The 15,967-nt window shown below is 38.8% G+C and overlaps 1 protein-coding gene across 1 annotated transcript in view; it reads left to right on the top strand.

Moving 5' to 3' along the window:
- The first annotated feature begins 1,707 nt into the window (after positions 1–1,707).
- The window catches only part of LOC113067708 (anoctamin-2-like), a 38,037-nt gene continuing 23,777 nt past the window's right edge, over positions 1,708–15,967 (top strand). Inside the window, exons 1-15 of the mRNA XM_026240125.1 lie at positions 1,708–1,789; positions 1,895–1,933; positions 2,257–2,592; positions 7,330–7,428; positions 7,646–7,803; positions 7,963–8,017; positions 8,271–8,322; positions 8,963–9,018; positions 9,100–9,147; positions 9,235–9,299; positions 9,545–9,679; positions 10,142–10,302; positions 11,714–11,796; positions 12,268–12,351; positions 12,759–12,845. Of these exons, the coding sequence (XP_026095910.1) occupies positions 1,772–1,789; positions 1,895–1,933; positions 2,257–2,592; positions 7,330–7,428; positions 7,646–7,803; positions 7,963–8,017; positions 8,271–8,322; positions 8,963–9,018; positions 9,100–9,147; positions 9,235–9,299; positions 9,545–9,679; positions 10,142–10,302; positions 11,714–11,796; positions 12,268–12,351; positions 12,759–12,845 (1,476 nt within the window). The 5' untranslated portion in view covers positions 1,708–1,771. The remainder of the gene's footprint in view (positions 1,790–1,894; positions 1,934–2,256; positions 2,593–7,329; positions 7,429–7,645; positions 7,804–7,962; positions 8,018–8,270; positions 8,323–8,962; positions 9,019–9,099; positions 9,148–9,234; positions 9,300–9,544; positions 9,680–10,141; positions 10,303–11,713; positions 11,797–12,267; positions 12,352–12,758; positions 12,846–15,967) is intronic.

Below are 15,967 nucleotides of genomic sequence, written 5' to 3'. Positions count from 1 at the left end.
AGAGGATTTTGTGCCTTCACAGTCTCCAAGCGTCCCATACCTGGTTGCACTTCAGCTCGCCGGCAACATGGCTATGAATAAATCCTGTTCGTATGTAGGTAAGTCATGGCAAAACCCGTCGACAGATAATTGTCTATACAGGCATTGACAGCGCTTTAAAAACTCCCATTTTTAGTTATAAACTGTACTTGATTAATTTAACCGAATGGTTTTGCTCTGTCCAGATAACAACATGCTGTTGACAACAGTAAAATGTACATGTAGGATGAATATTAAAATGATTTATACAATGCAAAGTGCCTGTGTAGGTGACATTTATTTGACAAATTGTTCATGTTAGCTTGTTGAATATTGTTTATGTAAATGGTTTGCATTTTTTTCCCATGTGTACCATCTTTTTAACGTTTCTTTTTGAGGTATTTTAAAGGTTAAAGTGCATTCTTTACCCTATGTAGTCACATTTTTTGGAGACAGGTTAATACAGATGTTAAATGTATAGATATTAATTGATATTAAAACTTTACCTATTCCATTAACAGAGGTGAATAACTGTGTTCTGAATGGAGTCAGCACTGCCTTGAGTGAGTCCTCCTCTATCTGCAGTGATTTAAAGGAAGTATCTGATATTAAAGTCATGAGCTCCATCAGCTGCACATTTGATCCATCTGACTTTATTGGAGAGTCTTGGCATCTTGTGAGTAGTGTGCTCAACATGTCTATGTGGCAAATAAATTAAGTTTTTATGTGTTTGTAGATTATTTTTTATATATAATGTGTAAGTATAGTTGGCTATAATAACACACAAATTCTTCAAATAACAAGTGCCACAACTGCCACTTTCCTGTAATCACCCGTTTTTCGCTGTGCATGGAAAAACTTTCCCGATTCGTGAGGTTATCATATGCAATGATAACAATTGAGGTAACTTTGATGTACTGTAAAATGTAATCAGTTTTAAATTGAAAATAAATGAGCTTAAATTAAAATTAATTTATTCCATATAATTTTCAGGGATTCTCACTGCTCGATTGACAGAGAAAGATGCAGAATGTATGAACTACAAACAAATTATGAAATATTTCAACACTTCAAGCTGTCTGCTTAGTAAAAGCAGGAAAAGTTTGAACATGACACTTTCCAACTGTGAAATGCGATTGAAAATAACAGGAAATCTACATTATCCCTGAAGTGATTGTTTGCAAATAATTGTTTCCTGGTGTAAAATAAAATAAAATAAAGAAAACCACCGACAAAGTACACATTATTTATTAATAGGATAGAAATAACATTATTTTTTTATAATAACCTAACTTTCTTTTTAATTCTCTGTTTATTTTACTTTACAATTTTTTCTCCATTACTTTTTTTTTCATTTAGAAGCAAGCACATTGTTGTGCTCATGGGGGCACTTATCCCCGAATCCTAAATATAAACTCAAACCAAGCGCTATATAAAAGAGATTCACCATGAAATAAACGGATGTTCGCGGATTTTTTTTATTTTTTTATTTTTTATGGTCTTGAACCTGTTGGCGACTCCATCTTTACGCAAGCGCGAAAGCCCCTCTGGCGAGTAATGATGCTCTCCGGCGCTTGGAGACAAGCAGGTATTCCTCCAGGGATAATTAGTCAGGGACAAATCAGAAGTTTCTGTGGAGATGTGTTCTGTTTTGCGTGAAGCAAAGCTTTGCGCTTCCCAGTCAACGGTGCCAAAACCAGACAGACGGATGTATTTCATGCTTTGAGAGTTCGATGGATAAACAGAGGGAAAGATGGATGGTGACGTCTCGGTAGGGTGACATCAGAAACGGGCATGCCACCAGAAACGCAAACAATTTTCCTGGAACGCAGAGGAAGTGTTGCTGTTTCTTATTGTTTTTGTGTTTTTCTTGAAGTGTGACAACATGCTGCAGACAAGTGACAACAAGGTGCATGTAAGTATGCTTTTGATTTCTCAAGATTAGTACTACTAGAATACTAGCTGCAACACTCAAACAGGTTAGCATTAGTTCTACAGCCAGTAACTTGGAAATAATGGCATCAATGAAAAGTGGCTATTGCTTCACATTTTCAATCTACATTGAGTTGTATTGAGAGCAGCCAAATTAAGAAGCAATAGTCTGCCCTACATCTATCCTCACATACCCCCACCCCTCCACCCAACCCCCTCCCCTCCTGAGTTGAATTTGATATGCGTGCACACACTGCTGATGAACAGTGAGCCTGGGTACATTACATTCTCCTCTCACCTGTTCAGGTGGCCAGTAACCTGATGGACATGGACCAGGACCCTCGCAAAAGGCTGTGCTTTGCTGACGGCCGAAGGAAAGTGGACTATGTGCTGGTGTACCACTACCGAAAACGATCCTCCATCAGGGGGTCTCCTAGTCAACACAGACTGTCCATCATCTCCAATGGTAGTTATCCTTTAGGAGTGAAGGAGAAAGAACAAGAGGGAGGGAAGGATGAACCTCCGGAGGTGGTGGTGGACGTCGGACCCCTGGACCCTGCAGATGGGGAGAAAATCATGATCCGAGAGGAGTTTGAGGGTAATTTAAAGGATGCTGGGCTGGAAATTGAGCATGATAAAGAGGTGAGTAGAACCTGAATAGATTTTGACTAGGGAATAGCATGTGTTGGTTCCATCATTTGAGAATTAGCTGATTTTGCTTTAGCCAGATGTATTTAATTGCATTTTTGATTTTTGTAAGGGCCACATCTGGTGTTGATTTTACAGAAAGCTGTCACTTTAGATCAGAAGAGTCAAGTATCATTGTTTCATTACGTAAGCCATTACTCTTAAAGATGGCCCATTATGGAGTAATTGGACTGTATTTGTATGGTATTATTAATGGTCCCAAATGAACTCTTCTTCATCTGTTGCTTGTGAGCTTGTTTTTTTATTGTATCTGGGGAATCAGGTGATCTCTTCTTCCTTAAAAAGCTCATTGATATTGTTACGTCTTAAGTGTCTAGGGGTTTAAAGGTAATATAACAATATTAAGGGTTTACGAAGAGCATTTAACCCGAGCCCCTGCCACACCATAACAACAACTACAACAACAAGATCCCTGTTAACAGGTTTTATTAACAGCTCAGAGAGTGCTGGGAGTATACATAATTCTCAAACAAAAGAATGTAAAATTAAGAAGGAAGCAAAAAAACTTCAGGAGGGGGAACAATGGCAAAATAACAAACAACAGTGTTTCTATTCTGGGGGTTAGATTCTTTCTTAACCTGTCAAATAAATGAAAATCAACAACACAATTATTCACTCACTCCTTATCTAATCCTCAAACCAGGAGAAAAAACATGTATAGTACAAAAGAAAAGGCACCCACCTCCCTACAACTTCCAAAAGGGTAACAATCAACAGAGTAACAGCTTAAACAATTGGTAACAAGGGAAAAACTAAATAGGTGTAAAACAGCAAAGCTGTATATCTTACAGTACATTTCTCAACACAGAGCAAGAATGGTTATCTAGAGCTTCTTGGCAGCTACATAGAGTTAGTCAACAGTTCTTCAGATTAATGAAGATAACAACTATAAAGAACTCTAAAAGGCTTCAACAAACTGAGCTGGGCAGGGCTGGAAAAAAGAGAGAGAGAGAGAGAGAGAGAGAGAGAGAGAGAGAGAGAGAGAGAACAAAAAGAACCATATCATATACAGATAACAAAAAAGTGATTACGTCACTGGACGTAACAACATGCATTCTTGTCTAATGAAATACTCTCTTGTACACAATAGCATAATATAGCACAATAGCATTGTTATTGTGCATCTCTGTCTTTGTCATAATTTTATACTGCATCTGTAGGGTGATTAGATTGTGAATGCTTGTTTGAAGCCAAGTGAGATTATCAGGCAGGTAATAGTAGTGACTGACTACTCTCTTTTAGAAGAGCTGTGAACCAGCCTTTGACAGCACACTGAGTTAACTGCACCCTATTCTGAAAGGGAACTAATTTCTGCTCTAAATTTAAAGCTTTGCTATTTGTCATTGTTGTAAATAACACCTTTAAACTCGGACTTAATCATCTGAATCTGAGGTGTTTTTATCATGCATCATGCATTTAAGGTATTAAACAATGCACTCCAAATCATTGTTTCCCCATGGAAACCCTAGTAAGGTGGCATGATGTGCCTGCAGTAACATGCTTTGTCATGATGGCTTCCATCATCTCATCATCATCATCATTATTGTGATCACTGAACCTTAATTCAATAGTCTTCTGCTTTGTCTGATCTCAGTCATTACATAATGTTTTGCCCCGGTCAGTGTTTTGAGGTGTGCACTGTGACCGCTACAAATACCTGCGGTCGGACACTTTGAATTATTCAGCCGGTAAGCGAAGTTTGATTGAAGACAGTCTGAACAGGGACAGCGGGTCCAGTCACACCTTAGAACCATGTCTCACCTTGCTTGTTCCTCTGATCGTGGCACAACGTTACAGTTTACTATCACTCTGGTGGATATGCTTTCTCAAATATCTTCAGAAATTCTAGAATAGACTAGTTTTGGTTTATTGTTTCATGCATGCGCAGGCAGGTGGATTGACTTTATAGGGAGTGAAGTTTTGTTATGAATATCCTTAATGCTCAAGGGGACGTCACTGGCGTGGGTATCATGTGTCAGAGGCTGCATTAACTGTTTGTTTATCTTAAAAGCCATGGTCTGGTGGATAACAATGGCAATAAATAAAAAAAAACAAGCCTAAAACCAACAAAACCAGAAGGATGATGTGGTGAGAAAGATTTTTCCACAATTTTTGTAATCTGGCATCAATTTGCACAGCTAGTGATTGTGTTTTTTTTCTAAAGGGGCCATGCTGAAACAACATATCTGTTTTAGGGTTTAACAATTGCACTTTTCTCGATGGTGTAAATATTCATGCATGATGCATTTACAGAGAGTAAATTAAAGATTAAAGATTTCAGCATTTTTATCCTCTTTAGATGTGTTATAAGCATCAATAACAACAAGTGATGTTCACAAGTCTAGTCTCATGTCCTTGGGGTGGAGTCCAAATCAAGCTACAAGTCTATTTTTTATGTATTGCATGCTAATTTGAGTAATCTATAAATGCACTCAATACAAACTTCTAATTTTCTGAATAGAAAATGAATGGGTAACTATGGTAACTGGGATTGTTTTTCCCTCAAGCCAAACCATGCTAAACATACATTTAACATTATATATTTCAATATTTCTAGAATGCTTTATGCAAAAAAATTTCAGATATGCAGGCATTTTCTAAAGTTGATGCCAGTTCTTCCCTCATTATCATCGTCTGTAAACCACAGGACATTAAACCAGGAAGTCACCATGTTGAAATGCTGTTGTGAAGAATGTTGTAATTCAAAATGATGCATAATCTCACAAGAGTTATGGCACGCAAAATAAACAGTATAGTTTGCGTGCCAATAAACAGTATAGTTTCTTATTGTGGACCTAAAGTCTTGACCTTCGATTTGGAGTCGAGTCTCAAATCAAACTATTTAAGTGCAACTTACTTTCAGCACAGCATTTCTAAATTGCCTAAAATTACCAGGTGTTAGCTATTTGTGCTGAGCTGATTTATTGCTGTATGACATGTACCACGAGAGTTATAGAGAGCAGAGAAGATGGCCCCATGCTTTCGAATCGCTCTTGTGATACTTTGATGCCATACAACAATCAAACAACCAACACCTGGTTATTTAAGTCAATTTAGAAATCCTGTCACCAGGAAGTGGCACTTCTGGTCACCTTAGGCTAGAGTTTGCATCACTGTATAAGCCATTAATTATTAGGATGGCATCCATTCAGATGAGTTGTTTCTCAACTCTTTGCTTGAGTTCATGATACCAAATGCCAAAGACAGGGTTCAACCTGCCATGAAGAACCGTTTCCGCTCATGGGTCTTTGGATCCCCTCAAATGTCAGTCGCAGCCGGTTTCTGTAGTGATGGCTCCCACTCAGACTGTGCTCAAATCGACCTAATTGCCTTACCCTGCTGAGATGAAGAAATAATTGGAGTATCTTATACTAATTAACCTTCTCAGATCCACATGTTATTTTTATCTCTCCTTTATGAGTGTGTGTGTGTGGAGGAGGCAAAAAAAAAAAACACCTGTGATGTTGAAACGCAGGGGACGGTGAGGATGTCCTTAGGTTTCCGTCATCTCTTTCTGTCTCATCACTCTCATATCAATGTCTTATTCAGTTTCATCTTCCTTTCTTCTTAACACATGCTTCTCTAAATGGCATTGCTGACCACTGCCAGACAGATACAGTTACTGTCATCTCTGTGTAGGCACGATACAGCTTCAGTGTTAGGTTTCATGGCTACAACTAGTAAAAAGAGATCATTTTCATACCTCCCAAGTTTATGAAATATTTATAGTCCCTCTTTAAGGGCTCTTAGATGGGCTTGATGACAATCTGCCACTCTTTTGATATTGATACTGCCTATTCTAGGTTATATTCAATTTATTTGTTTGTGTTTGCATGCTGTCGATTACCACAGGCGATAATTTCCACAGTATGTTTAAATGAATGTGAAATGCATTTACAGTAAAACATATAGAAACTATAAAGAGAATAAAATAATAAAAAATCAATACTGATTCCAGAATCTGATACTTATTGTTAGGAATTTACGGAGCCCCACACATGACATACAGGAAAAAATATAAGGCTAAATTGCACCCAATTACTATTGCGCTCCCTCGATTTACTATTGCGTTCATTCGATTTATAAATTGTGTGCACTATTTACTATTTATTTTTTATTTATTTTTTCTTGCATGTCATGTGAGGGGCTCCGTAGGAATTTAATTCTTATTATAAAATTAAAATGTCTTAGTACACGTAACTACAGAAGAGTCAAGTCTTAAATAGGAAAAATATTGAAACTCTTTGGTCATTTTTGCTTACGGTCTAATCAGATTGAATGATCTATGCTAAGCTAAGCTAAAAGTGCTACTTTCCGGCTAAATGGATTTTAAAACAGTAAAACTCAACTGTTTAACTCTAGGGGAGTTGGAAAATGAGCCTATTTTCAAAAAAAGTGGAGTGTTCCGTTAAGGTACAGTTTCTGCACATTTTGACAGTACATATACAATAAAAATTCAATAAAAGTCAACTAATTACCAAAATAATGAATGAAAATTTAATTGGAAATGCATATGGGTTAGCATTGATCTCATATTAACTGGCCTGAACCAAAATGTATGTTAAGAACAGGTCACTTATGCTTTAGAACTGTTTTAGTTTCTCTGATTTCATTTATCAAATCAACTTGGAGGCTGTATGTCAAGACCTTTCGTTTCAATTCTTTCCCCAGAACAAGGCTCATGGTCATGCTTTCATCCGGCTACATGCGCCTTGGCAGGTGTTGAGCAGAGAGGCAGAGTTTCTCAAGATCAAGGTGCCCACCAAGAAGGTAAGACACAGCAGAGCTCCCTCCTAATCTCAAGACAGACCTGAGTCCCTTGAGATGTCCTTATACGAGTTTGCCACAAGCCCTCAGAAGTCCCTGCATGAGTTATGTAGTGTGTCTCTGATGTATGAAAGGGAGAGTGGGAAAAGCACAGATGACTGATGCTGATTGTTGGTCTAATGCTGCCAATTTTTGACTGTAAAAACTTTTTTTTGTTCAGAGTTACGAATTAAGGGAAGAAAAAGGTCTGGCGGCCACCATGAGCGAAGTGTGGCGGAAGTTAAATCAACCGTTCCAGCCCAAAGTACCCCATCAGGAGCAAGAACACAGCCGTACCAAGTTCCTTTCACACTGTTTCTCCCGGGACAAGCTCCACCTGTGAGAACCTGCCGTGGTTGGGGTGATGTGGGGTTAAATGTCATCAGGGGTTACATGGGATTGTGTTCCTTTCTTAGAGGACTTGCAAGGATTTGTTTGATTGCCAAATGAATCTTGGAACTCATGGATGTCTCATTGCTATTTTTGGCCTTTTTGCAGGTACAACATCAAATCAAAGGACACCTTCTTCGACAACGCCACAAGGAGCCGAATAGTGAGTCTCTATTGCTTTGCTCCTAAAAGTTATTTTCAGTCAGAATGGTACAATGTGATATGTGTTCTTTGAATGTTGAGAAGAGAACATGATATACAAAAGGGAACAAAAGTTATTTTCCAGCAGCAGGAGACTGACGTATCTAGGCACCCTTCTAGGTAACCAATCCTGCCAGGGTTTTTCCAGGAACAATTTTCAGGTTTCTTGTTTGCTTGTATCTCTCTCACTCTTTCTCTCTCACTCTCTGTCCCAGGTGTATGAAATCCTCAGACGCACCGCCTGCACACGGACCTGCCAAACCATGGGTTAGTAATACATTAATCCATAACCTAAGCATGGACTAGCGTTCAGGGAATCCTCAGGATAGTCAGGGCCAGAATGAGAGATTTGGATGTAGGCACGGTGCAGTTGGGACAGGGTGCAACACAAGCCAATGCCATATGCTCCCTTGGACTGAGCCACTGTGCAGATGGACCACCGGGGGCTACTGGGAGATCGAGGCTATCCAATAAAAGGGAAGACTTGGTGCTCTCTTTAGTTCTCCAGCCATACCCCTCCTTTTCTTTCCATCTCTCATACTTTCTCTCACTTGGTTTTGTACAAACTGAGTGAATTGGGTCATAAAGTTCTGGGATTGGGATCCGAATTGAAGTCGGGTCCATTGAGGTGGAAAGAGGGGGGTGATGGGTAGTGGTGGTCTTTCCAGCTTGTTGCTGGGGAGCTACGTTATTAATTGAGGGCTAATCACCAGAGTGTACGTGTTCGTTCCTTAGGGGACTGATTAATTACTTTGATTAAAGCCTGTGTTCCACATGTCAGCTGCTTTCTGCCTCGAGGACTCAGGCTGCCAGCTTTCCAAAAGCAATGAAGTTGGGTCACTTTAAAGTCAAAGCAGTCAATCATTATTCCCGGGTATTTTAAGGTGAACTCTTTTTTGCCTCACAGGTATCACGACATTGATAGCCAACGGTGTCTATGATTCAGCATTTCCACTACACGATGTGAGTTGTTTTTTTTCTGGATTCCTTTGCCATTTGTTCTGCTGTCAGGTTGACTTGAATTGTGCTTTTGTATGCTCATAGGGAGACTTCCACCCCAGTGGACAAGCTGAGGGGAAGAACGACAGACAAGTATGCTGCTATTGTGTTGCATTTTTATACAATGAATCAGAAGGGAGAATGTGATTAAATTCTGTATTTTTCTTTTACCGGTTTCAGCTGTTACATGATGAATGGGCAAGATACGGGGCTTTTTACAAGTATCAGCCTGTTGATCTTATCAGGTAACTCTCAGATCATTTTGACACATTGCTTTAGATCAGAGATGCCAAAACCAGGGCCTGCGGCACAGATTTGCCCCAACATGTCAGGCTAAAAAAATACATTTCTTTCATGCGTATCTTCATTTTTAATTCACAGTTGTATATAATACAACATTTACTATGAATTAGCACATGGTCCATTGTAGTAAGACATTTGCACACCTCTGATGTAGATCAACTCCAAGTGTTTTCTGTGTAACTTTCAGGAAGTACTTTGGCGAGAAGATAGGTCTCTACTTTGCCTGGCTTGGTGTCTATACTCAGCTTTTGATCCCTGCATCTGTGGTGGGCATCATCGTGTTCTTCTATGGCTGGGCCACTGTGGAAACAAACATACCTAGGTACGTGCCAATAAAGCCCACCGTGGGCTGGGCATGGGTCCCTGTTGTTGGTAGACATGTGACAGCTGCCAGCTTGAGAGTAATGGACTGTGATTATTGTGTTCCGCTGATATTAAAGTGATAATTAGAATGAATGAACATAGCTCTGCTGTTTATGTGCTTTCATCTGATTTATAGGACTAATTTATGCTAGAATTGCAAGTGCTTTAAAAATGTGCTCAGCATGTGTTTGTGACTGAAACATCTCTGGGGAGGACAGGGAATATTGTGATCCTTTTATATGTCAGTACTTGTTTGAGTACACAGTGAGCCAGACGGTATTATTTTGAGACCGCATTTAATGGTTGTGTCTAGTGCACCTGCATTTTCCAAGGTCACGAGATAAAATAGTGCTGCATTTTTAATTGATACTTTAGACATTGGATCACGCTGATGTGTGTTTTTTGTGTGCATTTCTGCCAGCCAGGAGATGTGTGACGAGGATCAGAACTTCACTATGTGTCCCCTTTGTGATCGAGCATGTGACTACTGGCATCTGAGCACAGCGTGTGGCACCGCTCGTGCCAGCCATCTTTTTGACAACCCAGCCACCGTGTTCTTCGCCGTCTTCATGTCCCTCTGGGGTACGGCTCAAAATTCCTCTCATTTCATTATTATCTCACTGCTTATTGTTTCAAACCTTTATTTAGACCCATTGATCTGATGGTTTATATTGTACATCAACATGTGATTAACTTACACTCTTAAAAACTAAGGTTCCAAAAGGGAGTTTTTGTGAAAATTCTATTGAAGAACCATTTTTTCTTTTTACAGTTATTAAAAAAACATGTGAAGAACATTTGAAAAATCTACAGAACCTTTTTTCACTTTAAAGAAAGATTTTTGTACAGTGGAATGTGTGTATTTTAAATATACCCAAATGTTTCCTGTCAACTACCCTCTATCTTAGTTTTTTTAACATAAGAATAACAAACCTAGTTTAGATAATAATTGTATATTATTTACTTGATGAGCTGAAACTGATCTGTCATTTGGTGCTGTTGAATATGAGACCAGTTTGAGCGGTTAGCATTAAAGTGCATAAGTGCTGCTGTCTCCATAGTGATGGAATTGAAGAGATGTTGAATGGCGAGAGAGTAGTGTTACCTCTTTCTGTCACTGCCTGTGTCCACGGGCCCGGCTGATGGGGGCATTGTGAAACCACTCAATTCCTGACACTGCCCTGTCCATGGCACCTATGTGAGGTAGCAGAAGCTATACATTATTACTCATACAGAGACCCCAGGCAGTGTGTAGAGAGACTGCATCTGTTCATAAGTAGGTACTGAGATGTATTAATTAGCCAAGCAATGCTATTTGGGAGCACACACACTGCCTTGGGTCTTTGTTCCGAGTTATTCTAAATTAAACTGTTAAATATACTAACAAAACTAAATTAAACCTTTATTGATGCATACAATATTAGGTGCTGGCAACCAGTAAATGGTGTTGGTTATATCCATGACACTCCCATAGTTTAAAAACTCAAGCACTCAATCTTAACTTTTTACAACAATACTAACTCTCAAAACCACCGAAATAACATAAAGCTTCTCAAATACCAACATTATAAAACATAAAAAATTAACAAGTCTTCCCATTTCCTCATCTTGCTAAAAAAAGCATTAAAAACACTTTAATTCAACATTTACACTCCCTATCCCAATGCAAAGCATGATGGGAAGTGGAAAATGTGTTCCTAGTTTACTTTAACACAACAAAAATAATATTTGCAGTTTAATTAAATTGATTAAGTAAACTGGTTGAACATGATGAAATCTTGATAGAATTATGTTGGATTAACTTGAAATTGAACTACTGTAGCAGGATAATACATTTTTTTAAAACATTCCTTTAATGGTCTTGTAAATGACATGTGATTTATCTTGCATTAAGGAACAACACTTTGCCCCTTATAAATCATCTTTTGCTTTTCACAAGGCTCATATTTGTCAGGACTCATTTGCTGAATGCCTCATTTCTCCCTCTCTTTAGCTGCCATGTTTCTAGAGAACTGGAAGCGCAGACAGATCAGTCTGAACTATAGCTGGGATCTGACAGGCATGGAGGAGGAGGAGGTACATTCACACACGTACATAGTCACATTTTGTTACTCACTAGTGTTTGTCTGGATTCCAGTGCACAGGCCAAGAGCTGATTTCAATGACAGTGTTTCCTAACACACTGACCAACTAAAAATGACTAACGCTGACTGTTATGTGATGCGACACAATGGTGGCATCCCTATCTGATAGTATTAATGTTCTGTATGTGGATGTCCCCATGTGGTCTCGGCCAAAAATGGACTCACCAATATGTTAACTTGTTGTTTCTCTAAATGCAATCTTTCCCGCCAGGAAAAAGCGAAGGTTTGAGTTTTACGTTTGAAACTCTCTTTTGCTGCTCTTTGAGATGTTGAGTCTTTTGTGTCCTTGTGTTGCCCTGGATTTTTGACCTGTTTGAATGGTTTGAAACTCTCTGTCTGCAGCTGTCCACTGGGTCTCGCACAAGAGTAGAAAGCTATTTACTCTTTGTCCTTTTCTCTTTAGGAACATCCTAGACCCAAATACGAAACGATTCTCCTTCAGAAGAGGCAGAGGAAGAAGAAAAATAATACAAAGAACAAAAATGAGGTGGGCAGGCTGTATTTACCATATTTATGTGCTTTATGCATTATGCATTTCATTAATGGGTGACTTAAAAAGATCTAAATATATTTCCTTGTGGCTTCTGGCTTAATATGCAAATGCTTTATTGAAAAGAGTCAAAAAGGGAACTGCCATGGATGTAGGGGCAGATAGAGGGGGTGCCAAATGCTGTGGGCCTTTTTTTGCACAGCTTTCCCATCATGCACTGCTCCGGCCTGAAGCATTTGGCACTGGCGCTTTGGGGCTCGTAGGCAGTGCATTGCATTGGTGATGCTCAGAAAAATAGAGAAACTCATGTAGATCTGGTTTGGTTTCCGGAAAGCCTAGATTTTCCTAGAGTTTTACCATCTTTCGTCAGTGATTGTGTGACGGTTCAGATCTGTGTATTCCAGCCTGAGAGAGCTGTGGACGAGAGCGGGGAACTGGGGAAGGACAAATGGAGGCAGAGGTTACTGTCAGCCATGGCAGCTGGGAATCCGGTAAATGGCTCTCTCTCTCTGTCTCATTCTCGCCTTCATCTCTCCAGAGCCTTGTTTCCACCTGCTTGTGTTACAGTTTCTATATTACACTCCCTAGGTGGAAGGTTGGAAGGTTTTTTTCCCCTTTCATCCAGTGTGACAGCATCCTGACCCAGCAATCCAGCTAATTTTGAATGCTCTTTTATGGCCTATTTACTCTTAGGCAAGACACTCTAGGCAAAAACATTTTCTCATGCACTATTTGGGTTTTCATAACCTTGAATTATTTGGAAAAAACATCTAAAATACACTTTATAGTGTTTATTTTATTGCACTTCAACTATTGCATAGATTTCTTGAACAATATAATGTGTAGACTGAGCAATTGTTTAAACCTAAATACTAAAATGTTAATTTTGAAACTGGCTTTCTCCAATGCTCAGAATTCTTTTTTTGGAAATTTCTGCAAATAAATTAGATAGTATCTCATAGTATGTGAAAGTGTTTATTTTAAGATAATAAAATAATCACAGATGCATAAGAAATAAAAGTAGCATACTTTATTTATTAATTAATTAATTCTTATAATTATTAAAATAATATTTAAATGGATTAAAACAGTTAAGAATACATAAGTGAATGGAAATAAACTAGTACCTCATTTGGATACTTTAAACAACATTGCAGAAAACTCTTTTCTTAATTTTTGATAAGATCTCAGTTTTTTTATTCTTAATGTAATCAGTAAATCTGGGAAATATGGTGATATCCAACATTGCATTTTTACCCTATTCACCTCGGATGTCTTGCCATTAGTGTGACTGTGATGTCATCCTTCTCTGTCTGTCCTCTAGTCTATTATCATTTCCTGTCAATAACTTTGAAAGAATGTCTTACAGCCCATTCACACATGCACATATGCATATTTAGTGAGATAATTTGAGCCTGTTTAATTTGTAAATGGCCCATGTGTCTGTCAGAGGGGCTCAGCTGGGTGGGGTGGTCACAACGGGTCACATACGGCCGTCTCTCACTGCCGTAATCCTCTTGCTGTTGGACGGTGCATGTCAGGCTAATACAATTAGATCTCTCAGTTTGCTCTGTTGGTTTCACGTAACTGAACATTAGTCAAAGTGTAACATCATTTAAAGGTTTCTTGTCCTTTTGCCTAAGGTCAAGTGTAATGTTTTCATTTTTCTCTGTTCAGTAAAATATGTTGTCCAGGAAGTTCTCATTTGTTCACACACAAAGGGTAATCCTCAGAGATTTGAGCGTTTCATTTGGAAAATGCGGGTTGTGCTTGTCTGTTTGACATTACTGCTTGGGGCCATTGTCTTGAATGGAATGCAGTTAGGCAAATTAACCTAATAAATTAGGCTATACATAATGTGGCTTGTAAATTGGTAAGTCGGCATCTGTAGCCTCGTTTCTGTGTGTGTGCGTTGTGTTACGTGTCCAACTGTGTCAGTAGTCCAAGCTTATTAAGGTTTCACAGGGTTTGTAGAACATTAATCCTGGTTTAAAGTCAAGCCTGGACTCAGTGTGGGGTTTTTGGCCTTAAAGAGTAGTTTTACGAATAATACAAATATTATAAATAAATCTAAATCAATCTGCTGGGAATTAACGTTTACCAGGCTGCTACAACGAGATATTACATTACATTACAGTCACTGGGTTTTCTAAAGATTAAAAGGCATAAAATCTTATATAGTTGAAAGAATAAAATCAAGGCAGTCTTTAGGAAGTAGACAACATATGCTTCAGCACATCTGTATATTGTACTTCTCATGTCAGATTTCAGATTTATATGCCAATAAATGTCACTTGAACAGAAACTTTATGCTAAATATCCAAGATAAATTCAGTATTTAAGATAAGTCTTGTTTGGCTTGAATATATACATATTATGCAATTCTGATTCTCAAGTAAATCTTGTTTTACAGATGTTTGCACATCATTACCAGGAAAAAATAAAATCTTTGTTGTTTTTCTAACAAAAATATTATTTTGGGAAGCAGTGTAAAAATAATGAACAATTTCAATGTCAATGTCCTTTAACTGTCTGACTTATGTCTTTCCCACTGAAAAAAAAAAAAATTATGAGAAGATAAGCTACAATATTAGCAGTGGCTTTGACCTTTATGGTGCTCTCTGGACTCACTGGGAATTCATAGTCCTCATTAAAACTTGTTCAGCACAGGAGGTGTAAAGTTGTGACATACTTTCAGACAGATTCAGTGACCCCTGACCTAATGTGTTGCATATTTTTGGGGGGATTTCCATCCGTCACTTGCATTATGGTGCCTTTTCTCATTCTTATGTTTAGCTTCTCTGTCCCAGATATCATGGCCCACGGTCAGTCCTGACCTAGATTTTATGCAGAACATTAAATTGAGACTATACATCCTAATGACTTCATTCAAAATAGCCTGGACTTCAGATCAGTGCAGTTTGGATTGGATTGGCCAGACATCGTAAACGAGGAAATTTCTGCTTAATCTTCATGTGGGTAAAAAAAAACATGCAGTAGTTAAGTCATTATTTTTATTCAGCACATACTCACTGTCAAGCAAATAAGCAGCACTCACCATGATCCAGTTGATACTCATCCATGTCTGGAAGCGATGTTGTGGTGGAAAAACCACGGCCCACAGGATTTTGTGACTGAGCACTGACAGACCTCCCCATGTTTCTCACAGCTCATTTATATTGCCACAAGACCCCAAAACCCCTCTGAATATACCAATAAATGCTGAAAAGGCAGTAAGTCTGTCGAAAATCTCCAGATCACTCATTTAAGAGGGCCACATGGTGCTTGTGCGGTTTGGGACGACTGCGGAAAAAGCGGTCGATGAAAGGTATTGAGTTCAGGGAGTTAGAAGGAGAATGTGTCTGCTTATTTTACTTGACACACATGCTGAGTTTGTTAAAGTGTGACCTTTTCTGCGAGAGACTTGTTGTTATACAGATTAAGTGCAGTTTGCTACACAGGCTGGCCAGCAGAGCGCACTAGATTCCAGTGCGTTTGTGTGAGTAGGCATGGGTGCATGCAAGCGTCCTCCCATGCTGGGCTGAACGCCAAACCTCTGAATTATGCAAAGTCCTCACATCTCCATAGAGACATGGACACTCGAATCCCACTC

This window comes from Carassius auratus, chromosome 4 (genome assembly GCF_003368295.1).
Source record: "Carassius auratus strain Wakin chromosome 4, ASM336829v1, whole genome shotgun sequence".
Classification (NCBI taxonomy): domain Eukaryota; kingdom Metazoa; phylum Chordata; class Actinopteri; order Cypriniformes; family Cyprinidae; genus Carassius; species Carassius auratus.
The sequence above is the reverse complement of the archived record's forward strand: the minus strand, read 5'-3'. Positions and strand labels throughout refer to the sequence as shown.